This window comes from Syngnathus typhle, linkage group LG19 (genome assembly GCF_033458585.1).
Source record: "Syngnathus typhle isolate RoL2023-S1 ecotype Sweden linkage group LG19, RoL_Styp_1.0, whole genome shotgun sequence".
Classification (NCBI taxonomy): domain Eukaryota; kingdom Metazoa; phylum Chordata; class Actinopteri; order Syngnathiformes; family Syngnathidae; genus Syngnathus; species Syngnathus typhle.
Window position 1 is genome coordinate 4619139 of NC_083756.1, and position 25781 is coordinate 4644919.

At 50.5% G+C, this 25781-nt stretch overlaps 2 protein-coding genes across 7 annotated transcripts; both read right to left on the bottom strand.

Moving 5' to 3' along the window:
- Positions 1-920: 920 nt before the first annotated feature.
- map3k15 (mitogen-activated protein kinase kinase kinase 15) lies at positions 921-11107 on the bottom strand. Of its 3 annotated transcripts, XM_061266340.1 has the most exons (30): positions 10500-11107; positions 9512-9651; positions 9402-9425; positions 9123-9203; positions 8458-8651; positions 8152-8320; positions 7976-8082; positions 7743-7913; positions 7561-7673; positions 7282-7441; positions 7032-7182; positions 6851-6958; positions 6728-6777; positions 6549-6644; positions 6390-6477; positions 6148-6281; positions 5858-5985; positions 5516-5646; positions 5355-5460; positions 4783-4940; positions 4509-4692; positions 4193-4367; positions 3341-3518; positions 2979-3164; positions 2714-2819; positions 2374-2608; positions 2115-2227; positions 1754-1860; positions 1602-1678; positions 921-1543 (listed from the first exon to the last, which is right to left on the bottom strand). In XM_061266340.1, the coding sequence occupies exons 1-30, from the start codon at positions 10822-10824 to the stop codon at positions 1450-1452; spliced, it is 4089 nt and encodes a 1362-aa protein (XP_061122324.1). In that variant the 5' UTR covers positions 10825-11107; the 3' UTR covers positions 921-1449. The 3 variants fall into 3 exon arrangements, with proteins under 3 accessions (XP_061122324.1, XP_061122325.1, XP_061122326.1); XM_061266341.1 differs by lacking the exon at positions 9123-9203 and having other exon boundaries at positions 10500-11106; XM_061266342.1 differs by lacking the exons at positions 9402-9425; positions 9512-9651; positions 10500-11107 and having other exon boundaries at positions 8891-9261.
- Positions 11108-15361: 4254 nt separating this feature from the next.
- sh3kbp1 (SH3-domain kinase binding protein 1) lies at positions 15362-24830 on the bottom strand. Of its 4 annotated transcripts, XM_061265497.1 has the most exons (18): positions 24637-24829; positions 22497-22654; positions 21272-21377; positions 21004-21110; positions 20623-20767; positions 20469-20548; positions 20217-20306; positions 19302-19374; positions 19109-19203; positions 18954-19049; positions 18750-18804; positions 18587-18658; positions 17732-17846; positions 17565-17635; positions 17384-17490; positions 17159-17278; positions 16824-17084; positions 15362-16751 (listed from the first exon to the last, which is right to left on the bottom strand). In XM_061265497.1, exons 1-18 carry the CDS (start codon positions 24638-24640, stop codon positions 16713-16715), a joined length of 1794 nt encoding a protein of 597 aa, XP_061121481.1. In that variant the 5' UTR covers positions 24641-24829; the 3' UTR covers positions 15362-16712. The 4 variants fall into 4 exon arrangements, with proteins under 4 accessions (XP_061121481.1, XP_061121482.1, XP_061121479.1 ...); XM_061265498.1 differs by lacking the exon at positions 18587-18658; XM_061265495.1 differs by having other exon boundaries at positions 17565-17846.
- Between the last annotated feature and the right edge of the window lie 951 nt (positions 24831-25781).

Consider the following 25781-nt stretch of genomic DNA (forward strand, 5'->3'; position numbering starts at 1 on the left):
GCCTTACCGTCTGGAGTGAGCTGCATGTGAGAATTTTCTTTCAGATTTCTTTCATTTGAGAGCAAAACAGAAGCTGCAACAGATTCCGACTTGACACTTTCAGATCGATGGACATTTACTGGAAATCAATATTTATATATCTAAATATTTTATATATATATATATATATATATATATATATTACTATTGTACTTGCTCTCAGCCTGCTTGTTTGCTTGTGAAGTGGCTGCATGGAGCGTCATGATCTCCTCATTATCACCCGACCATTGAAATCTGAAACCAGAGAGCTAAAAAAAGAACAAGGTGGAGTCGGCAACAGGAGGCTTTTAACACATCAAAGCAGGTCATTACGTTGTTGATGATTTCCTCATTTGCAGAAGATTGCGTCACTGTTGGCACTCTGTTCCATCCTGATCTCAATCTTCTTTCCCGAGCTGAGCACATTTCGATACATTGATTGAACAATTCAGATCTTCGATAACCTCATGTACCGTATTTCAATGACTGATGCCAAAGTCATTCAGAAAGTGTCCGAATTTTCTAAACCCTGACGCTTGTCGGCTGTTTTTCACTTTTTTTTTGCTTTGAATGTAACAAAAGCACTTCACCTTCATATCACTTTATCACCACGCAGATATTCATTAACCGTGTGCACGTCAAGGAAATTTCCCCCGCTTGATAAATTGTGGAAAGTTTGACGTTTTGTGACGTCTCAGAGGCACTTAGATGGTAAACATCTTTATCTAAATCATGGCGCTGATGTCCGATAACACACGTGAAGGGAATTGTGTCATCTTGGGAAATCTCACCTACTTCAACAGGATTAAGGATGGCAAAGTCCAATGGTGGAAGGAAAGTGTAACGGCCTTGACTCGTGTTGTTTTTACCACAGTGGACAAAGGGCAAAAAGATGTGACGGATGCGCATCATTTCCAAGTTTATTGCAAAGCAAACAGGAAACAACACTTGCAAAGACAACATGGGTGACAAAAAGCAGATAGCATCCACAAGTAAAGATGGCGGCTAGTCTGCTCGTGTTGAGAAAGAAAGCAACTTTTGAAGGGTGAGACAAAGGCGATACAATCTCAAACACTTGCTTGGCTGTGACTGCAGATGCTTAAGCGTTGTCTCCGTTGATAAAAGCTAAGGTGGATTTTGCTGAAAACGACAAAGGCACGCAAGTCGTTTTACTTTGCTAGCTGTCGTTCAAACAGAAACTGTGAATAGGTGAGTGGGTAGGCCCCGCCCCCAAAAACTGCAAACAGGTTCACTCAGATTGATTTCATTTCTTTTGAATGCTTCCTTTGGTCCCTTTTCTCAACAACCTAGTTGTGTTGTGCAGTAAAACACATTTTGGCAAAATATGGCAATACGATGAGCACACACACAGAGAATTTTGGTCAAGTTGGGCAGAAAAAAAACTAAAGGCACACTGGCAGGTTGGCGGCGTCAGGCTTCGTCCTCCGAGCGTTCGTCTCCCTTCGGCCTCGCTCGCTCCCGGTGCCTCTGGATGGCCCGCCAGATCCGGCAAAGGACGCCGCCCCTGAGGATGAAGGCGGAGCTTAGGGAAGGCATTGAAAAGTACGCCAACGTGTTGATACCTGAGGCGGAGACAGCGTAAATCGTCTCTGGTGACCTCGTTCAGGACGTCAGTCAGCGTGTATTCTTCCAGCGCAAACTACACAGACGCATTTAGAACTATGATGAAGTGACTAAAGGACTTCAGTGGTGCTCATCTTAACACAGTCATCACCTTATCGATAGTCTCCGGGTCCGCCCCTTGCTTCTTCAGCCAATCGGCGAGCTGCTTGTCCGGCTCGTGGTCCGCCGGAATGTGGAAGATGGAGGGAGGAGAAATGTCTGCAGAAAGCACACAAATTTGGGGGAGCTTTGAGCTCCTACACAAACTCTGTGCAAATAGTAAACAATAATATGGCTTGTTTTTCACTGAGGATAAAGAATATATGTCTGCCAATACTGTCATTGGATGGATTACGAATGCGTTTTAGAGTTGGAACATTCCGTTAACCCAACAATGGTGTTTTCCATTGGGTGTTAGCATTTAGTGGGAAGATGGGAGCACCCAAAGCTAAAGTGACGTGATGGGCTTCCACCTGGTGCTCTGTGGCGGACTCGGACCAGGTCCAGGTCTTGGGTGCGCTGTTGCAGCGTGGCCTTCAGCACCTGCTGGTACTCTCGCTCCTTGTGCAACAGTTCCTCCAGAAGCCTGTTGGGGGCACCAACAGAGCGCGTACTGATTAAATCTGATTATTCCACCAATTTCTTTTTAATTTTTTTTAAAGAAGAACAAAATCAAATGAGATTAGGTCCCCATATTTCCAGCCATAATGACTCCATGTCCACATTTTGTACCTGCTGGTCTCTTGCTTGAGGCGGCCCAGTTGCGCGCCCATCTGGTGGTGGTGCGAGCGCTGGTGCTCGTGGGCCGGGTGCGGCACAGCGCCGGCCGAATGCGGCGTGGGCTCGGCGGGGGTCCCGGGCTCAGCCGAGGCCAACACCGGACCGAAGTCTGCCTCCTCCTCATCCACCTCGTCGTCCTTCTCCGCTCCCTCGCAGTCCGACGCTGGGCCGAAGTGCGTCTGAAGCTCTAGAGGAGAGACGTGACTTGAAATTAGATGTGCTGCTGTTAGGAATCGCTGGAGCAAAGTTGGCTGGATTGAAATTGGCCACATGTCCAGCAGATGTCGCCCACCTGGAATGAGAATAGTGATGGCGGCCTGCACAGCCCTGCGGATGATGTTGTCCATGGCGAACATCCAGTGAGGTTTGATGTGATGATTCCTCAAGACCTTGTTCACCTGACACAAGCAAACCAGCAAGTTGCAGCCGTATTAATAATATCCAATAAATAATATCCAAAATAGGGACGGGTGAGTACCCATGGCGGATATCAATGCTAGCCTCATTTGAAAGTATTATTTTTTGTCTTCCAATCAAATAAAGTAGCAGAAACTCACTGAGTCCTGGAAGCCGAAAAGCACCAACTGGATCTGGTTGATGGAGGTGGAGTCAAAATCCAGGTCCAGCTTGAGCTTGGAGATGGTGGCCGCCATGACGCGCCTCTCTGGGGAATGGATGAAGTCTCGCAGGATGCAGATGATCTGCTTGATGTGCTCCACAGACAGTTGCAGCTCCTCGCTGCCCTGGAGTGTGGACGACGCCGGCCCGAAAAAAACAAGTAAGAGATTTTTTTCTGGATCTACAATAGGGTTGGCGAGGCCATTTCTATCTCTCCAATAGAAGGAGCCCATATACCACAAGTGGTCCTGGTCCAGTACTTGCCACACCATTCATTGTATTTGTGTTTGCACAAGCGCACCTGGATGTAATTCTCCTTCAGGTTGGAGATGACCTTCTCCTGGTCCTCGTTGAGGACCTTGAACAAAATAGCTCTCCTCTCACTATCCTTCTTGAGCAAGAAGAGGCCGCCGTCCCTGTCCTCCGGCGAGGGCGGGGCCCCGCTGCGGTCCTCCGACACCGAACCCTCGTCCGGAACGCTGCCGCACAAACACGCGCTGTCAGCTCAGCGCAGGTTTTTTTTTTTTTTTTTTTTTTTTTTTTTTTTTTATGACGTTTGCGGATACTAGACTCTCCTGGCTACTGTGTGTGTCTAGCAGAGTCAACAGCAGTAGCTTGTAAAGTTATCAAGCTTCATTATATCAGTGCTGTAAAAGGTAGTAGTGCATGCTGACAACAATAAGGCCATCTGCCACCAACACACACACACACACATCTTTTTTGATATTAGGAACAAGCGCAACGTTCGCAAAACGAGGGAGCTTCTATTCCATGACATCCAGCCAATTCACCTTCAGCAGAGCTCTTGAACTGAGACACTTATAAATACTGGACATAGTCCGCACAAAAACCTTCGTGCCATCTTGTTGCCAAGGAATTATGCAAAAGTGAGTTAAGGAGCTTTTTATTTTTCAACAAAAATAGTTGCTCAAGCACTATGTTGAATCGGGTAGACAAGAATGGTGCCTTGGTGACATCATGTGGCATCTTGGTGTCAATGTATTATGTCGAAATGAGTGGAGTGGTTTTATTAAGACAAACCTAGTGCTTTGTCACCACGCAGGGGATTGAAAACCGCTGTTCGAATGTGAACACACGAGTTAAGTATTGAAATGTTCACTACGTGTGCCAAGTGTTTGGTGCACGGTGGCACCTCAGGTAGTTGGAGTTGGGCGGCTTGAGCAGATTCTCCGAGCCAGAGCTTTTCTTTTTGTGGAAGAAGACGTCGTGTTTGGAGTCGCAGTCGGGACTCATGGAACCGTGCTCACTGCTGCTGCTCCCTGCGGCCTCGCACTGGAGCTGCACCGGCAGCGAAACGTGGATGTAGTCTGACAAAAGCGGAAAAAACTCACATTTACTTCTTCTTGGCAAAGGAAGAAACTCATTTGCATGCATATTCTCTGAAAATATGGCGCTAAAAATGTGTTTCGAAAGATGAAACGGTAATTGGCAACTGAATTGGACCGCACCTGAGGCCTTGAATGCGATTTTGCTCTTCTTGCCCTTGGCGTTGTGTCGCACAAAGGTGTCCCTCAGGAGGTCGGAGGCCAGCGCTCGCTTGTGGGGGTCGGGCTCGAAGCAGCGCAGGATGAACGACTTAGCCTCCGGCGACAAAGACTCGGGGATCTCCGGGTGGATTTTGAACATGCCCACCTGCGTGTTTCAGGTCAAGCGGGAGGGCCGCTCCATCAAAGCGGATACGCTCTCTCGGGATCGTCGATGGAGATGAAAGCGGTCGGCAACCTTAAACATGGCGGCTTGCGGCTCGCCCAGCTCGTGGAAGGGAGGTTTCCCGGTTGCCATTTCGATGATGGTGCATCCCAGGGACCAGATGTCGGCCGGGGCTCCGTAACCTCGGGGACCCTTGTCGATGATCTCCGGAGCCATGTACTGCAGAGTGCCTGCACAAGGAGATGGAGCTCAGTGAAGCCACAACATAAAAGTGCAAAGTTTGTCCTTGGCAGATCTGGAATTTGCCCCATATAGTACAATAAACGGGAGAAGGAGATTCGGACAGACAAAGCAACACAGATGAACCTACTAATGAAAGATAAACAACGTTGTGCCTGCGCTTGATTAGCTGATCTAATTGCACAAGGCTCTGACTGATGGAGGAGGCCAGATGCTCGGGTCAATATGCGTGTGTGCTCTAGCATACCACCTCCGAGCGTTTCCATGGACAGCAAGTGAAGATATTCTTTAACTTCTCCCTACTATTGAATTGTTGTGCAAAATCAATCTTCAATTTGGCGTTCCACGGACAGAAGAGTCTTGCATGCAAAGCTGCCAAATTAGCTGCCAGAAGTACAAATTACCCGTGAAGGTCTCGGTGCAGGGGTTGACTCCTGCCAGCCGCTTGGAGGTACCAAAGTCTGAAATCTTCAGGACGCCACTGTAGGTGTTGACCAGCACGTTGTCACCCTGTCGACAAAAGTGGTGAGTCAAAATGACGAGCATTGCTTTCTCTCGGTCAGACCTTGATGTCCCTGTGGACGATCTGGTTCTCGTGCAGGTAGCGCAGGCCCTCCAGGATCTGCCGGGTGTAGAAGATGATGGTGGCTTCCTTCAGCGGACCCCACTTGGAGCGCAGCAATGCTGACAAACTCCCTGGAGGATGAATGAAAGGATGACTTTCATTCGGTCCATGATGGAACTCTCAATTTACTTGGACGCCATGGAAACAAATTCAGATGACATGAATCCCAGGCAGACACCAAAAGCCAACTTAAGAATCTCGTAAGTCAAGCTACTGTTCCAACTTCCTTAAAATGCAAGTAGGCCAAGTGCCTCTGGTCTTGGGTAGACCACAGACCCACACCTCCGGGGACTTGCTCCATGAAGATCTTGATGTATCCATTCTCGGAAACGGAGCCCAAGTATTGAACGATGTTCCTGTGCTTCAGGTACTTGTGGAGGGCAATCTCTTCGTGAAGAGGTTGCGAGTACCTGATTTACCAAAACAAGGGGAAACAGTTTTGATTTGAACAGATTGCTTGATTGATTTGACAGAAAGATTGTGAGATGCAGTAGCTACTTCTAAAGGGACTACCCGGAAACCCAAACTCTGCAAGGCCTTTTCTCAAAGGGCTTGTCTTTGGCGGCACCCACCTGCTGTCTCTCTCCGGAATCTCCTTGATGGCAATTCGGACCTGGTTGCTGACGTCCCTCCCGGCGTACACCACTCCGTAGGTGCCTCGCCCGAGCACCACCCGGTCGCCCGTCTCGTCCGTGTCGTACTCGTACTGCAGTAGTACCAACAGTGTCACGTGTATATGTGCCAGTGTTTTGACTTGCAAGTATAACGCCCAGAAAGTCCCAAGTCAAGGTTCTGGGTTTTGGGTTGCACTCACCTCCAAGGTGTCTCCGTCTCCTTCGCCCTCCAACTCCACGGAGTTACCCGTGCCGTCCGATATCATCTCCTTCACCATGGAGCAGAACCTGAGTGGACGTGTGATGACCCATTCAGGCCCAGTCTCACCAAAACATAACACGGAGGCGAGCTTCCTCACCGAGCACACTGCTCCTCGGTGGAGAAATAAATCTGGAAGTCATCAGAGTTGTCGTGGACATAGAGGAAGCAGCAACGTTCGTCAAACTTGCTGATGCTGCAGATAAAGAGATAAAAAATCAACGAACTTCATCATTGGCATTAAGCCATGACTGGAGACATCTTTGGACCACGCTCTACCTGATGCCTTTGATAGACATGGCGGTGAAGTTCCACTCGTGGATGCCTTTCTGCAACACATGAACGCAGCAGATGGTCACCAAAGGAAAGTTTCAGTTTCAGTTGTGGAAAGACACCACGGACCGTTTCAGCAGGGGACACATGCCAGATGGAGACGTTCTTCTCTTCGGCCTCGTTGTTGATGGACACGTAAGAAGGCTGGTACACTTTAGTGGGCTCCAGGATCAGCACCTGGAACATAGGGATGTCAAAGAACGGTCTCGGGGTATTGGATCCGGCCGTGTGCTCCGTCTGGTATCCGCACGGGAAAACGCAGTCGGTTGGTGGTGCCCTGCGTGGCCTCCACGATGATGTCCATCCAGAAGTTGAGTCTGTCCCTCTGGGGGGAATGTTCCACCAACTGCTTTTTAAACCTCTGGATTAGCTGTAGGTTCTGCACCACAGAACGCAGGTACCTATGAAGAGGGACGCAACCCAAAAACCATTCGACCAGTTCAAGGCATTACTGTACCATCAAATTTGGGGTCAGTTCTCACAAGGACATCAGATCTTACCAGAGAGGTGGCTTCAGCTTAAAGAGCTTCTCGGCAGCTTGGGTGGCTTTCGGGATGTCGCTAGCCAGCATGCTAACAGTGAAGAACTGGCCCACATCCCAGTAGTTGTTCATTTTCTCCAGGGAACCTTTGCGTCCCAACAGACTGTTCAACCTAACACCTGAAAATTACAGCGGGATCTGGACTTCAGCGTGTGGTTGTGTGTTTGCTTAGGAGGTCATCCACGAGTCGGAATGGGAATCAAAAAGAAATTCGGTGGCCCCGGTGATATTCTCTCACCAATTTTCCTCAATTCCATGGAGCTCTCAAACTGTTGGCCAGCAACTATGAGGAGGACGGCCAGGTTAATGCCTGAGTAGAGGGTAGGCTGCAGCTCAAAGCCCTTCCTGTACCTGCAAAAGTTGTTTAGCTTTGACTGCACCAGACATCCTACATGGGTTCAGGTGGAAGTGTATTCTTACCACTGTATAGCGTTGTCCCTGTTCTTGGTGTCCTTGCAGTCAGAGTCCAGGAAAATGTCCTTGTATATTCGCCCGCACAGGCAGAACATGTCAGGAGCCGGGTGTTCGCACGACTGTAGGACGTGGAGCATCACACGTAGGGCCTGCTCCCTGTCGCCAGGACTGTTCCTCCTGCAAAGAACGGGAGTCACAAAATCCACTCAAGTGCAAAGTATTGGAGTTCTGCGTGTGACCTGTTTAACGCAAAGGCGTAGTGGAACTGGATCATGGGCTGTGTCGCCAGGTCACAAGTGGGCAGCATCTCCAAGGTCTGCACCAGTTTGACCATGGCATCGTAGTCCTGACAAAGCAAACGGGTTGATGTGGGTTTTATTCTTTGGAACAACATTCATAATCGACACGAGCCCACCTGAATGTCCCTGTAAGAGAAGAGCAGATTCATGACAATGTCCTGCGTGAGGACTTCGGTGTTGTCGATGCGGAGCTTGATGCGGGAGAGCTCCTTAGCCAGCTCCTCGCCTTGATACTTCTCCCTGGCCTTCCGGATGTCGTTGAGCAAGGTGTCCTTGAAGGAGGCGCTGCAGACAGGACACGCTAGATATTGTGGCCACCGAGAACCGATGGTAGGACTTTGCAAACTTTGGAACCACGTCATTTATTGCACACTTTTTCAATGAGCTATGACATTGGTTTGGGTTTCAAGTTTGTTTCTAACCAGGATGTGACATGTATGTCCTTGAGCAGGCTGGTGAAGCGGTCCATTAGGGGAACACACAGAGGCCCCAAGAGGTTGTCCCAGCTGGGCTGCATGTACTCGCTGGCCCTCCGCTGGGCGTCACTCTCGCAGCAGGTGTACTCGTGGTTGGGCGTCACGATGTAGGGGATGAAGTAGTAGTTGCCGCTGGATGCCTGGAGACGGAAAAGAACTTTTAAAACGAGACCTGTCCCTGGTATTCTGTCAAGCCTCGAGTAGGCCTCGGCGCGGAGAATCTTGTCAGGCAGTCGGTCGGCATCATGCCAACAAAGACAAGGTCAAATGTCGAACCAAAATCATTTCGAACCAGTTCAAACCAAGTCGGCACAGTTTTATTATGACACAAACATCGGCAATGGCGCCATAGTCACGCTGTATTCCCGACCAAGCTTACCAAGATCATGCTGGACTCTGTTAGAGGGACAAGGTGGGCTCGCTTGTCCATGACTCAACAAGGCTCCTGCGAAGCGTTTTGTGAGAGCACACTGTCGTGTGAATATTACAAGCTGCAATCCGCCTGGTTGCCTTTTTGAGGTTTCCTTGCACAATGTGACCTCCTGTTCCTCCTCCGCCACGGTTAGAGAGCACAATCCCCCAGCATGCTTTGCTACTCCACTCTACCTTACTTGATTGCGCAGGCCAGAGCCTCTGTATTCCGGAGGCAGCTGGACCCAGGGGAAACCTAGCGCCGAAGGACCAACTGCTTTCTCCAAACACAAACACACAAACACCATTCAGACATTGAAACCCTTTGCTTGACAGAACAGCTGCTAAGGTCTTGTGGCCTGCTATGTCAGGGGCACGTGGGGTAGTGATTTGGACAGAGCGAAAGCGTGATTCTCAAAATAGCCCAAGAAAGTGTGTGTGTGTGTGTGCACACGCTCCTTTCCCATGCTGACACTTACTGTATTCTTCTGAGCAACCATATCCTGAAAGCACACCGCAAAAGACAAGTGAGTTTGAAAGCTGGGCACAGCACAAGTGTTACAAAAGCTTTGTGTTACAAAAACGCTACCTTGAGCGACTGAGCCGTGTCGGGGTCGGTGTCGTGGTACAAGATGACGTTGTTGGCCATGTCGAAGCTCTCCCTCACGCCCAGGTGGTAGAACAAGGACGGCTGGCGGAAGACGTCGCTCATGTCCACCACCGCAACGTCTGCACGGATAAGACACGTCTCCTTAGGCCGGCATCCATTTTTTGGAACGTGGTTGTTGCATCGTGCAAACTCCACGCAGAAAGTCCAGAGTAGAGAGGTCAGAGGTTACTTGCCAGTTAGCGCTTGTTTACTTGCACTTACTGGAAGAGTAACTTTTTGTTGGACTACCTTTTACTTGAGTCATATTTCTCAAAAGCAAAACTTGTCAAATTTATTTTATTATGTTTAGCTACACTCCTCTGATCGCTATACTGTAAATAAGATCTTTCACTTTTATTCTCAGACTTCCTTTTATACTCTTTTAAATTTTGTATGTTTGCACTAGGAAGCGAGCAGCTATCCAAATTTCGTTGTACAACTAAGTTGTAAAATGACAATAAAGGACATTCTATTCTATTCTATTCTATTCAATTCTATTCTATTCTATTCTATTCTATCCTATCCTATTCTATTCTATTCTATTCTATTCTATTCTATTCTATTCTATTCTACGTATTCTATTCTATTCTATGGTCAAGTCAAATTCTTTAGAAAGTGGTTTTACCATACCCACCGGTGACAACTATCAATAATATTAGAAAGGCTATTGAATTTATACTTTTACACCTGAGTACAGTACATTTCAGTGCTTCTATTTTTTCACGTTCACTTAAGCAAAATCTGTTCCGTTTTTTTTTATTATTATTATTATTATTATTATGTAGCCTCCAGCGTCTCGCCGGAAAGTAAAAAGTCAAGAAAACGCTTGCAGTGCACTTTTGAATGTTGCAACTTAATCCGAAAGTCAGACCACAGCAATGGGAACAAATCACGCAGCAGCAGCAGCAGCACCAGCCGAACTTGGTACCTGCGTCGTAGAAGCTGTCCAGCACGGAGGTCTCCCCAAAGTCGAGCCTGCCGAAGGTGACGGTGGTGAGTAGGGCGCTCTCGGCGTCGCACGCCCGCTGCAGACACTGCAGAGCGCCGGACTCCGGGCTGCTCGCCATCACCGCCTTCAGCCCGTCGTTCAGCACGTAAACCACCCGCAGGGAGCGCTGCTTGGCCGGCGGGCTGGGGCTGGACAGCTCAGCCCGCTCCCGGTCCCGCTCTCGCTCCCGCTCCAGCATACACATAGCGGTCGAGTGCTCGCCCGCCATGCAATCCGCCGCTTGCGCGCTCTGGCCGGCTTCCATGTCGCCACGCAGCCTCCGCCCCCTTGGATGTCTGTCAAGACTTGCTTCTTCCGCCCGGGGCACGTCCTGCTCCTCACCTGGTGCGCACCTGCGGACTCCTTGAGGAGAGCCGCGAGTCCGAGGTTGTCCCCGCGCATCTCCGCCTCATTAAGTCGCATCAGCGTCCCATTATCTCGCACCAAGGGGTCCGCTCACTCCTAGACCGGTTCCGACTAGATACCCGCCTCCCTATAAAATACGAGGAGGTTCATGTGTGGAACTCAGCATTTCATCCATGACATGACAAGACATGACATGAACCCAGTGGCGGTTCTTCACTGAATTACTCCCCGGGCATGCCTGTACACACACACACGCACACGTAAAAAACTAAAAAAAAAAAAAAACTTTATTTCGCACAGACGCTTGTTTATTAGAACAGTATAAGCGCCAAAATATTTTAAAAGAGCCCATGTAAATGCAAGTGCGATTGAACTTGATATACCACAATTGTCATGATTGGTCCCCAGTTTTGCTAAGTTGCCATGGTTTCTGTTCGCGTCGCCCCTCCCCTCCTGTGTTCCCTCAATCAATGTAACCGCGTTCACCTGCCTCGTGTTTTGTGCTTGGTATTTAAGCCCTGTCTGCCCCTTGTTCATTGTCGGTTCATTGCTCGTCGATTGTTGCTTGTCGATCAATCGCTGCTGTCATGGTCACGTCACCATGTCTTTCTGTTCCACGTCTTGTCAGGTCAGTCCTATTATTGATGTCAGTTTACCAAGTTTGTGTTTGAGTTTGTTCCAATAAACCCTGGTCCAAGCTGCACATGGTCGCCCTGCTCCATTTCCACACTCCGTGCCTGACAGAATGAACCGACCAACACAGCGACCAGCGCTTGGACCCCCCTCCACCACCAGTTTCCGTTGCCACAGCCGAGCCGAGCCGAGCCACAGCCGAGCCGAGCCAAAGCCCAAGAAGCCAAAGCCCAAGAAGCCAAAGCCCAAGAAGCCAAAGCCCAAGAAGCCAAAGCCCAAGAAGCCAAAGCCCAAGAAGCCAAAGCCCAAGAAGCCAAAGCCCAAGAAGCCAAAGCCCAAGAAGCCAAAGCCCAAGAAGCCAAAGCCCAAGAAGCCACAGCCCAAGCCACAGCCCAAGCCACAGCCCAAGCCACAGCTCAAGCCACAGCTCAAGCCACAGCTCAAGCCACAGCTCAAGCCACAGCTCAAGCCACAGCTCAAGCCACAGCTCAAGCCACAGCTCAAGCCACAGCTCAAGCCACAGCTCAAGCCACAGCTCAAGCCACAGCTCAAGCCACAGCTCAAGCCACAGCTCAAGCCACAGCTCAAGCCACAGCTCAAGCCACAGCTCAAGCCACAGCTCAAGCCACAGCTCAAGCCACAGCCACAGCTCAAGCCACAGCTCAAGCCACAGCGAAGCCCAAGCCACAGCGAAGCCAAAGCCGAGCGAAGCCAAACCCGAACGAAGCCAAAGCCCGAGCGAAGCCAAAGCCCGAGCGAAGCCAGAAACCAAGCCAAGAAACCAAGCCAAGAAACCAAGCCAAGAAACCAAGAAACCAAGAAACCAAGCCAAGCCAAGAAACCAAGAAACCAAGCCAAGCCAAGAAACCAAGAAAGCCAAGCCCAAGAAAGCCAAGCCCAAGAAAGCCAAGCCCAAGAAAGCCAAGCCCAAGAAAGCCAAGCCAAGCCCCGTCGGCGCGGATGCTACGGCCGCCACCAATCCAGGCGGCGTAGATCCAGCGGCCGACTACCGACCCGGTCCCGTCGGCGCGGATGCTACGGCCGCCACAAATCCAGGCGGCGTGGATCCAGCGGCCGACCCTGTCCGGACGGCGCGGATGCTGCGGCCGCCGCAAATGCAGGCGGCGTGGATCCAGCGGCCGACCCTGTCCGGGCGGCGCGGATCCAGCGGCCGACCCCCGGCCTGTCCCGTCGGCGCGGATGCTACTGCCGCCACAAATCCAGGCGGCGTGGGATCCAGCGGCTGACCCCCGACCCTGTCCCGTCGGCACGGATGCTACGGCCGCCACAAATCCAGGCGGCGTGGATCCAGCGGCTGATCCCCGACCCTGTCCCGACGGCGCGGACGCTGCGGCCGCCACAAATCCAGGCGGCGCGGATCCAGCGGCCGTCATCCAGTCGGTCTTCGGGGGTGTTGCAGGACCTACGGCCGGGGCCAGATTCAAGCCAGCTGCGCCGGACCCACGATCGTCCAGGGTCCCCACCCCACTGCGGCAGCGCGTGCTGACTCTTGCCGTTGCGCACAGCACCGCCTTCCAATTGCCGCTGATTGCGGACCGGACTTCAAACTGCCACCGATTGCGGCTCTGACTTTTCAAGTTCCCGCCGAGCACGGGTTTGTTCCCTGAGTTGTCATCGTTTGTTTTTCTGCCCCTGAGTTGTCATCGTTTGTTTTTCATGTCCCCCGAGTCGCCGCCAGAGTGCGGTTCATGTCCCCCGAGTCGCCGCCAGAGTGCGGTTCATGTCCCCCGAGTCGCCGCCAGAGTGCGGTTCATGTCCCCCGAGTCGCCGCCAGAGTGCGGTTCATGTCCCCCGAGTCGCCGCCAGAGTGCGGTTCATGTTCCCCAAAGTTCCTGCCAATTGCGCGTCAGGCCCCCAGTGTGTGCCGCGAGTGTGGCCCTGGGCCCCTGACCTCCGCTGAGTGCAGTTCTGTTCCCCAAGTTCCTGCCGATTGCGCGTCAGGCCCCCAGTGTGTGCCGCGAGTGTGGCCCTGGGCCCCTGACCTCCGCTGAGTGCAGTTCTGTCCCCAAAGTCGCCGCCCGAGTGCGGTTCATGTTCCCCAAAGTTGCTGCCGACTGCGCGTCAGGCCCCCAGTGTGTGCCGCGAGTGTGGCCCTGGGCCTCTGACCTCCGCTGAGTGCAGTTCTGTTCCCCAAGTTCCTGCCGATTGCGCGTCAGGCCCCCAGTGTGTGCCGCGGGTGTGGCCCTGGGTCCCTGACCTCCGCTGAGTGCAGTTCTGTCCCCCTAGTCGCCGCCGCCCGAGTGCGGCTCTCTTTCCCTAGTCGCCGCCGCCCGAGTGCGGCTCCCTGCCCCTAGTCGCCGCCGCCCGAGTGCGGCTCCCTACCCCTAGTCGCCGCCGCCCGAGTGCGGCTCTCTGCCCCTAGTCGCCGCCGCCCGAGTGCGGCTTCCTACCCCTAGTCGCCGCCTCCCGAGTGCGGTTATCTGCCCCTTGTCGCCGTCCCCCGGGTGCGGCTCTCTGCCCACCCGCCCCCCCCCCTTGTCGTGAGGGATTGGATTTTTGGGTCGTCGGGAGCCGTCCCTTGTGGGGGGGGTACTGTCATGATTGGTCCCCAGTTTTGCTAAGTTGCCATGGTTTCTGTTCGCGTCGCCCCTCCCCTCCTGTGTTCCCTCAATCAATGTAACCGCGTTCACCTGCCTCGTGTTTTGTGCTTGGTATTTAAGCCCTGTCTGCCCCTTGTTCATTGTCGGTTCATTGCTCGTCGATTGTTGCTTGTCGATCAATCGCTGCTGTCATGGTCACGTCACCATGTCTTTCTGTTCCACGTCTTGTCAGGTCAGTCCTATTATTGATGTCAGTTTACCAAGTTTGTGTTTGAGTTTGTTCCAATAAACCCTGGTCCAAGCTGCACATGGTCGCCCTGCTCCATTTCCACACTCCGTGCCTGACAACAATATAACTTTTATACAAAACATCCCTCCACAAATTCTAATTTTGAATAAACATGCCTTTACATGCTAAATATTATTAATGTACATATCATAATAATGTAAATGAATAAATAATGATAACAAATGGATGGATTAACATAATAAATGTAGGCGGCACGGTGGGGCACTGCCAGTGGTAAGCACAGTTCAGAGGGTGGGGGTTTGATTCCACCCTGTTTGCATGTTCTCCCCGTGCCTGTGTGGGCACTCCGGTTTCCTCCCACATCCCAAAAACATGCATGGTAGGCTCATTGAGCAATCCAAATTGGTCTGAGTGTGAGTACGGATGGAATTCCCCACACAGTGATGCGACAAATAGTAGAAAACCACTTTTGCGACACTTTCTGTGAAAGGTCATCCACATTTATGTTCCTGACGCTGTTTCAAATAGCTTCAAAAAGTCTTTGTCTACGTAACTTTTGTTATCGACTCCTGCAGATTGCGATATCGTTCCGTTATTCGTGTTTGTGCGTAGTACTTGAGTCTGGCTCCGCCTCTATATTTGCATAATTGGGGTTGAGCTCAAATGACGTCACGTCTGCTCATAAATATTCAGCCAATGCGGTTTTATTGCCAAAAATAATGTGGAACTACTCAAACGTTGGCTGACACGCAGATGCCTCAAAGTCAGCGGGAAAAAAGGCGTTTTAGTCTATAGGTAAGCATTATTGTGTGATAGCTCTCTTACTCAGGTGAGGTTCTGCAAGCTAACCTCGTTGGCCCATTTCCACTGACAAAATGCAGAGAGCATATACATATGTGTGTTTGGTGACATTATTTTCTGTGACGTAATTTCTCAGCATTTCAGAAAAGTCGTTATTTACCCTCGGAATTAAAAAAAAAATGAAACACATACACTATATAATAGCTTCTTTATTCCACGGAAATACAAAAGTATATATATATATATATTTATATCACTATCTTGGAGAAAGAGAAGAACAAGTCAAGAAAACAATTTGCAGCCATGGTTGTTTTTGTTTTCTTGTAGTTTGAGTGACAAAGAAAAAAGATCAAAACGAGAGTGGAAGAGGAAGGCCACAGTGATGTGTTGCCATAGATTCTGTGCACAAATGTCGTACGAGGAGGAAATCAATCGGCCGTGCATGTTAGTCCACACGCACACACTCGCACCTTCACAGCTAACCTACATTCCCTCAACCCTGTCGCTAACGTGACTAACAAAACACCAGTGCCAATTTGAGGCTGGTGAGGTCAAAAAAGTGCACAATATTTTCAAATCAACATTATTTTGATGTTGTACAAAGGCAAACTAGACAATATCGTCACCATAGACACAGATGTGCTCATGCATTAACGCACTCATCGGGAGGCAATTTTCATATAAAGCTAAAATAATTTGTGTGAAGGTTAAACTCAACCTAAAAGCTGGCTTGTACTGTCATTGATGTGCCTGCAGGGGGCGCCCCCGTTGCAATGATCTTTGAATGTGGAATGTACGGTGTGCTTTGTGTCGTTAGTGATAAGCTAACCACCGGGTCAAGGACAGACTTGGGCTGGACTTGTCAAGCCACGTAGTTCAAGACTAATAATATCTCGAAATGCTCAGTCCAATTTTGCACCAGGTCGATTGGTGAGAAGAATACACCAGTCACAAAAATCTGGGGATATTGTGGATTTCTAAATGAACTAAAATAATTTACAAAATATCTCCGTGTTTTTGTGTGTCTCGTATAATAGGCAATAGGAGATATGATAATGCAAGGTTAGCAACATATCAATGCTGAATAAGGACACAAACGTCAATCATCAAGTTGGAGCTCAAATGGGCCGCTCGCAAAAATATCTCACACAGACGTTCACGCAAACGTACACGCAGCGGAGTTTTGTGGCGGGGAGGTCACGTTGCGGCGGCGGGCGGGCCTAACCGACCGGCCTGCGGGGGTTGCCATGGGCCTTTGCCACCTGTTTTACGCGAGCACCGCTGACTGATGCGTTGCCACGGCAACGCGGCGGTCACCCGCCTGTACCGGCGAGACTGGCAGGAGCCAGGAGAGTAGACAGCGGAGAGAGAGAAAGGCTGCTTAGAAAATCAACAGAAGTAAACACAAGGTAAGGCGGCGACGTCATGGTGGGGTGCTTGTTAGGTGGGGGAGGCGGGGTCACATTGTTTATGAGTCCACCATGTTCGCTGCCGATGACGATCGTCATGATCATTTGGCACAAATGTAGTTTTGGCACGGGCTCATTTGGACAGGATCTTCTTTATGTGCTCCACTTCCATCTGTCACAGGAAACACAAACACACGTACGTCGAAGGTGTTGAGAGTCCCCGGGTGCTAACCGCTCATCTCACCTGTAAACCGAGACGAATCTTCTTCTCCTCGTCCAGCGTGCCGGCCAGCTGCTTCATCTCCTGCCTGTGCTGACTCTTGAGCAGCTCCACGGAGCTGCGCAACTCTCGCAGCTGCTTCCTCAGCTCCTCCAGCCGCAGCTCGGGAGAGGGGCTGGCACCGCCGGAAGGGGACGACGGCGAGGCTGGATGACGGCCGTTGCCGGCGGCTGGGCTCAGAGACGAGGACGATTTGGCGGCCGGCTGAGGTTTACTCTCGAGCGCCTGCTCTCATTATTAGTTTTCATTTTTTTCAGTAACAAATCACTTATAGCACCAATGTGAAGCTCAGAGCTTACCGAAATGATGGGAGCTCCCTTCCTCGCAAAAATTTCCGCAGGTCTGGACTGGACCGGTTCTGGGTCTTCCTTGGCTGGTGGTGGTGCCGGGTGGTCTGCGTCGCTCCCGGTCAGCGAGGACTGTAAAGTCGGTAAGTCCATCAGTAAATTAGCTTCTACACTTTACTCAAACACTCTTGAAATCAAAATGTCCTCGGTTCACCGCGTTGGCGAAGACGTTCTCACCGATGTGATAATCTGCGAGCGAGGCCGGCGGTCCGTGACTCTTGGCCGCGACGCCGTCGGGTGACTGAGCTTCTCCGCTGCTGGGACCACTGCATCCAAGTCCAGGTCTGCGCACAAATATGTAAACACATGGAACGGATGCCATGACGTCATCCAGACGGTACGTTCCGCTAACCCTCACCGGCGTTCTGGGACCCATCAGCGACCGATTCAGGTGTCCAGGCCCCACCCTCAGACTTGGGACTTTCACACCTGAGCACCCCGACCGCGCAGACGGCACCAAGGTTAGGGTGGGACGGGATGAGAGGGGTGGGGGGCATGCAGGATGTTGTGGGAGCGCGTACTGACGCCAGAGCAGGAGGTCTCTCGGGGCGTCTCGGGGGTTGTTGGCAAGTGGACGTCTTTGGAGGAAAAAGTTTCTTGGGGAGGACAGTCGGGAGGGAGGGCTTGACAACCTCGTCGCCTACACACACACACATTGGGGCAATCTAATTCAGTTTTTTTACAAAGCGAAACTTTTGAAGAGTAACTCAACCCAAAATGTTCTTTTTAACACGATGTTCTGTGCAACCCAACTCGTCCAAACAAAGAGTTTCGATTAACGCACAGGTGTCAAACTCAAGGCCTGGGGGCCGGATCCGGCCCATCACATCATTTTATGTGGCCCACAAAAGCAACTTATTGTTTGTTGTTAAAATACCAAAATTGTAAATTGTCTTCCCTTTTATTAACAGTGAGATATTGCAAAAAAATGATTTTAGAACCCCACTTTGAAAATAAATTAGAAAATATTTTTTTATGCTGGATTGTATGCAATAATATGAGATAGTTATTAATGGCCCCACGAGGGAAACCATAACTACGATGCGGCCCGCGATAAAAAGGAGTTTGACACCCTTGGATTAATGTTTCGTTTGAGGAGTGTGAGCTAAGAAGCAACATTCACCCCTTTTTCTCCATCTCGGGGCAGCCCTTTTGCCACTTGCTGTCGACCCAAAATGACATCACAGTTGCCATCCAAGTCGCTTGTGACGCGAGACCTGGCAACTGTGATGTCCCGTTCTGTCGACAGTGGCAGAACGGCAGATGGCGAGAAACGGCTCCTTAGCTTAACTAGCCATCAATAAAAAGCTATGCATAGACGTTCAGAAAAAAAGGTGCACACTCTTTAACGAGGAGTTCAAGTGAGAACAACGGGGGTACCTCGATCCTGGTCTCTGTGCGGCAGGTGCTCGGGCCGCTCCGGAGGAACCTTCTTGCCATCCGACTTTTTCTCTAATGGTCAGTTTTGTCTGCTCGTCATTCCCTCGCTCTCTTGACGCATCCACATTGTAAACCGCAAGAGGACGAAGGACGAGTTTCTTACCTGCCGCCGAGTGTTTGGACGACGGTGCGCCGGGAGGTGGCGGCTTCTTTGGTCTCTGGAAAGAAAGGTGTCGACGATGAGGCAAAAGTATTGGGACAGTCAATTGATCTCATTTGTGCACGTACTCGAGCGGTACTCAGAAAGAACAACACTTATGCGTTTGGTTCTTCTCAACTGTTTAGTTCCAAACTCCAAAAACTTTACCTCTTTGTCGGCTTCCAGCAGCTTGACAAAGTTGTCCGGAAAGACCCCCTGTCTGCCGCCCACCTCGCCCATCCACCAGCCCGTGTCGGCGCACTCCTGCGTGGCAGCGTGCCAGGTAAGGTCCAACGTAAGCCCCTGCATTAATTCCAACACACCTTGGTGATGATAGCAACGATCTCGCCCTCTTTGATGGTCAGCTCATCTTCGTTCTGCGCTTCGTAAGGAAAGAGGACTTTACACAGCTCTCGACCTGGAAGCACATTCCCAAAGAAAGCGACGTGCGGCCCATCTTAATGAGGACGAGCGCTTCAAGAAGACGGACAGACAAACGAATGAGCTCAAGTTGACCTTTTCCTCTGCTGTCGGGGTCACCCTTCATGTTGTCGGGGGCTGCTGCGCTCGCCGTCTTCCACTCAGCAACCTGGAAGACGCAAACGGTACCTTTGCTCTCAATGTGTGCGTGTGTGTTAAAGAGCTCGTTGTCTCGGGGTGGAAGCCCTCCTCCGTGTTTGTGGAAGCTTCTTCCACACTCACAGGGCTGCTTCTGTCCCCAACGTACACACGGTGCTCTGTTCACAGCCCCCGCCTTCCATGCCACCCCCTCCGCTCACTTGGAAAAAGTCACTCACATCTGATTTAAACTAAATGTGCAATGACGCGCGGCCAGTTCCAGAAATTCAATTCCCATCTCATCCAAATTGCTCCTTTGGCCGTCACGCGCGAACAAACACATGCTGCAACTTCAGACGGCCGGGGTGTGGTCTTCTCACGCCGGTCAAGGCTTGGCGGGGGTTTTGTGCCCGCTTACCTCCCACCGCTGGTATTTAGCATCTTCTCTCAAACACAAGTTGCGTTTTGCAGTGGGCTGACGTGGCTTTGGGTGAGTCAACCCTCTTCCTGAATACAACCCCCAGGCCACCCTTGCATGTGGTGCAGAGACGCCGGCCCATAAAACAAGCCACGTGCGGCGGGAGGGAGGCTGCACAACATCCTCATGTGCCACACATGCTTCTGCATTTTGCAAGCCAAATCAACACCAGCGCCCCCTTACGGAGCTAAGTGGTATCGAACAAGGATGGATGGAAACTATATGCCGTGTCAAAAATTTGAGATGCAGTTTGCAGCGGGAAGGCTGAATTCAGCACACGGCAGTTTTGGCGCCATCTTGTGGACATTTCAGAAAGAACAACGTGCAAAACGCGAATTTGTGAAATGCGGGTCAGCGCTTGCTGTACTTGGCCTGATGTCAGTGCGCCAATTCACCTTGTCGCCATCAGCGTCCAGGTCCATGGAGCGAGGGCGGAGCTTGATGGGCTGGTCTTTGAAGATGTCTCCGAAGCCGAAGCCTCTCACCTACACGGAAGACACAACAGCGCCATCTTCAGCTCTGGCAACGCAGCTACGGGTACTTTGTTTGAAAGCTTGTCACTTTTGGGGCTTTGTTGTGAGTGCTGAATTGCAAATATTGATTGGGAAGACCGTAGTGTAAAAAAGGGCAACCAAGACGCTGATGACCTTTTTGGGCTGGATTTCCTCAAAGCCTGTTTCAGATCGACTGTCCCCTCCATCGCTCTCGCTTCCCGGACTGGTCTTACCTGCGCACATGCACGCGCACACAAATCAATATCTGAATCTTATACAGATCGCTGTCTTATTGGCCGAGACTCACTGCTGCGGCCGCTGCGGGTCTCCTCCTGCGAGGCGGGCGTGTCGGCGGTGGGTCCGTCGGCCTCCAGCAGAATCTCTTTGGTGAAATTGGAAGGGAACATGCCACTTTTGCCATTCAGGATGCCCTCCCACCAGCCCTCCTCCACCTGCGCACGGCACAAAACACCCAGAGCACGCGTCAGACCAACGGGGCAGAAGGAACAGTATTGAGGTGAGTTGAGAAGCTTTCGTTACTCAAAAGTAATGCTTTGCCGCCATCTTGTGGCCCACGCAGACAATTCTAAAACTTTTTAGAACAGGCATCAACGATATTGGTGTTAATATTAACGGCATCTAAATGACACCCTTTGTTCTTGAGTCCCAAAAACGACTTGACTCTTACCTCGGCTACGATATCGATGATGTCGCCTATTTTCAGCTCAAGCTCGTCTTCGTGCTGAGGCACGTAGCTGAAGGCCGCTTTGCAGCGCCGCTTGCGGATCTGCTCGGCTGCAATCGACATCGGCACGTGAGTTGAGGATGCGATCCACAAGAGGGCGACATTTTGCCTTGGCTGCTCCGCGTCAATGGCAAAAAGTGTCAACACCGACACAAACAAACCCGCTGCCAACTTCACGGACGGCCGCTACATATTAGAGCAAGCTAGCTACCTTTCTTGGCTGGTCTGGCGCCGGGCTCGGACATGGGGCTGGCTCGGCCATTGGGCAGGTCCGGTTTGACCTGACCGCCATCTCGCTTGCCCTCTTTCTTGATCTCCTGCAGAAAGAGAGCTGTGATTTTTGCACGGTTGACCTGTTTCAACTTTCATCTCGTTTTCTTCTGAAACAAGACAACGTTGTGCTCGTAATGTTACACCTTGAAAAAAATATTATACCAGATTAATAAGTAGACGGAGGCAAAAGGAGCCAGGGAACAAGCTGAGAAAGTAGACATGACGGGTCACATGTCCAATGCTGCAACCGTGGCGATGCTATTTCATAAGCCATTGGCCTGTGAAGCAGACAGCCTGGTTGGACTGACTCACACACACACACACACACACACACACGCGCACGCTCTCCTCATATGTTGCATGAAAACCTTAATGAGGCACAAAATTCAACTATACGACGCCATTTCCTAGCTGTAGCTCTGGCCATATTTGAACAAATCGTCATTCTGATGATTGATTGACCTGTTCTAGATTACACGTGCGTTCAAGCGGATCGCGATGCGTAGGTGCGTTAAGTATCGGACTTGCCAGCAATGCCACATTGTGTGTGCGTGTTCAATGCGGAGACCGCGGCCACTTTCTGGGTAAGCAAAGCAATGAGGAAGACATATCTCAACAGGAAACATCTGTGTATTGTGTTGTGCGGGGGTGGGGGGGGTGATCGCTCACTCTTTTCACTGAAATTACAGTTCTCTATTTCAGGCCTGAGCCAAACAAGGTAAAAGTAGCAATTGGATTGAATTGGTTTACGTGAAATCATTGCTAGGTTTTGCGTCTAAATCAAAATTGGTGGCGAGCGAGGAACATATCAGCCAAGGGTCAAGCTCGGCATTTCACGGCTGCGGCGCTTCAATGGAGCCCATGAGTGCAATCTTGTGACACACCAGCATGCTATGACTGAGTCGACCCGCACGCACACACACGGCCATTGTCCCGCTGCCCGACAGTGAATGAGTGCTGTGACGTTGGCTCAGCACAAATCCAGCGCCTGACAAGACCGCAAAACCATCCATGCTCATTGTGTCACTGTTCACTTCCTTCCAACACACACACACACAATTCAAGACGCTCCTTGTTTTTTTTCTTGCTATCTAAGCAGATATTAAATCTAATCGACTCAAGCTCAACAACGGACTTCAGTACTCGGTTAGACGGTTACTCACCCGCACAAAATTGTCCGGGAACAAGCCCCGCCGGCCCCCCAGCTCGCCCTCCCACCATCCTCCGTCGTCTCGCCGTATGTTCACGATGACGTCGCCCACGCTCAGGCTCAACTCGTCGTCCCGCTGGGCCTCGTAATCAAACTCCGCCACGGCCTCCACTGCAAGGCAGAAAGTCGGAAAGTCAGCGAGTGTCCGAGGAGTTTATTTCATTGTTCGTCGCCGATGGCCTCTGCCGAGGCTCCAGACAGATCCGGTTTTCGTCTTAACGGCGACGCAAGGATTCAGGACCAAATGTAACGTAGCTCTCCACAAGCATGACGACTTAGAGCTCGATCTGAAGGTACTGGAAAGTCGCAACTTGCTTGCGAAGCTAACTAGCGCGAGACTTTAGCTCAGATGCAGATAGGCGTACAGATGGACGGACGGGCTGATAGATGGATGGATAACGAAGCACACAACTTGTTGCACAGGCCGATGCTTGATCCATGTCCAAAGTGTTTTACAGGGTGTGGTAGCCATGGAAACAAGCATCTCAACGAGTAGCTATGACTCATCCACGCTGGCTTCCCCGGTCCAAATTGATGGCTTGACGCACACGCGTGCAGCACGTGAATCGTTTTGTTTCGACATCATGGAGACAAAACGCGGCAAAATTCTCATGCTAGTGATGGAAGCAAGGCTGTGTTGATGATGGAATGGAGAACAGAGAGATTGACGGACGCGCCGCATGCTGACGTGAGCTCTCGGCGACGGCATTTGCGTATTCTCGCATTTGGACGGAAGCGGCTCGCCGAACCCATTCAAAGTACGGCTATGGCTTGCGCAAAATTTGCCCACGTCAAGTCAGAACGTTCGTCAGACTGATCTGTATCGGCGAGATCGGATTGGATCAGATGACCTATTCCTTTCTCAAGTCCCATGTTGTGAAATTACAGCTCCGACACGACTTGAAATGCTTTTTCCGGGCTGCCCCCACACAGCAAACAACAATCTGCTGCCTTTCAGATTTATTCTTGCTTGCCAAGGAAGCTAATCTAATACTCCCCTTTCTGGACTTTAGCTTCTCTCTTCAAAGTCCATTCATATGTCGCTTGTAGATGAAAGCGGAGCGATTCAAAGACTCCTTTGCCCGCCCTGAAGTTGCCATGTCAGTGATGCCACTTACAAGCTAAGCTCGGAAGTAAACCGGCAACAATTAGGGAACGTATCGGGTGCTGTCAGATGCGGCCTGAGGTGGTCACCTTCAAAACTGTTTTGCTGAGACTTTGAGACTTCCGCTCTGTTTTTTCTTTATGCAGCTTTGGGCTGTTGTGGACATTGTCTTGAGATCCGGGACTTGTGTTTCTCTGCGACGCAGCCCAAAAGTCCTCTTTACAAAAAGTCTCTGAGAGAATCGAGACTCGGTTTCTCCCTGGAACATTCTCGGTGACCCGAAAGGTTTTTCCAAAACAAAATATTTGTGACATTCAGATGACACATTGCCATTTGTCAAATTGGCAAATGGGTCTTTTGGCAAATCCCAAACGGTGACTAAGCTAGGCTTCGCTCTACATACTTTTCTGTGTTTTCAGCTCACCCAAGCTCGGCTCGGTTTGTTTACACGCGTCGCGATGAGTGACTTGTCATCTCTCGTGTTGGAGAGAAAAGATAAAAGTGAAAATATCGGACGTCTCTACTGCCTGTCTGCATGCATGCTATTGATGAAATAATTGGCCGATTAGCAATGGATGACTCGGCCATCAGTCCCTCGCTTGCACCCTGGGGGACGCGCCTAATGAGGAATGTCACAGTCAGCACGTACACGCGCACACGCGCAAGCGCGCGCATGGACCCATAGAGAGAGTGAATGCAAACGTGTCAACATCTGCAACTCATCATCTCATGAAACCCCTCACGCACATCCACGATCAACCATGGCGGGACAAGATAGTATACACACGCACACAAAAACACACACACATTTGAGCACCCACGGGCGGAGAAAATGAGGTCTGGGAGCACCCAGTTTATGAACATGGACTTTCCGGTTCTGCTCATCCAGATGCGCTGGGGGATATTCTAGAAGACAGCAGGCGAGGAAGAGGGAGGGAGGGAGGATACAGGGTCCTCCAAATATAGGGGGAGAAATGATGCACCTCACCCATTTATGTCTCCTCGGTGCTCCTCGGGCTTGGTTCGGTACCGTACCAGGCGGTCGTTCAAGGTATCGAGCGCCTTTGTTGAGCGCCGAGCTACGCAGCCTCCTCCTCCGCGCTACCACAGATCCGCTAGAACGGGAGGAGCGTCACATGAAACCATGCTCCTTCCTCTTTTTTTTTCTCCCCCCATCACCCCCCACCCCCCGACACCGACGCACCACAGAGAAGTCAGCGAGCGTGTGGCCAAAACGGGAAGCAAGCTGGCTCTTCTGGTGCCTTACCGTGCCCTCGGAAAAATAACTACCGCCCTTCCCAAAACTGAGAATTGAGCGCGCTTGGACGCAATTGGCTGGAGCGTGACTCTGGATCTGGATGAGTGTCACAACATGCGTTTTTACACAACTTTTAAGGTTTGACTTTTTATTTGTGATGATTTTCTCATTTAAATGGTTGATTATTTGTTTGTATTGTTTATTTTATTTAGTACTTTTACTCTTTTCCAAACTAAAGCGCAACCACAATTAAATACAATGTATTGTTGAATGAACTTCTCTGTGATTTTGGTCTCATTAAATTGTCCAAGTGATCCTAATGCGGTGGAAGTCAAGAAAGAAGATCTGATCTCATCCACGTGTCGCATGTGACTCCTTTTGACTCACTTGGGATTATAGTATTTCCGACTAACATTGAAGGCAGCGTAGGTCTGACGTCCACATCTCGCAACTGTCCTTAATTCTCGCGATGATTACAGTATGTCAGTGAGAGCTTTGCGTGTTCAAGTAACATGAAGATATGAAGATTACACTTTTATTCATTCACTATATATTGTTCGCTCCATATGTCAAGCCACTTGAGACAACTTCCGTTGTACAATCGTGTCTTGTCACCGGACATCCCTTTGTTTGGCTTGTGATGAAACAAAATCCATCCTTTTTCTGTATCGCTTGAAAATAGATGGATGGATAATAATTAGTGCCGCAGGTTGCACTTGAAAACTGTATGTACCTTAAAAGAGAAAATTAAAAATAAAATTATTACTGATTAAATGCGCCTTTGGTGTTTTACCTCAGACTTATTGGTTCAACTGCATAGTGGAATTTTCCTTGTAGAGACACAAAAAAAGCAAGTTGGGCAGAGTCAGAGATTG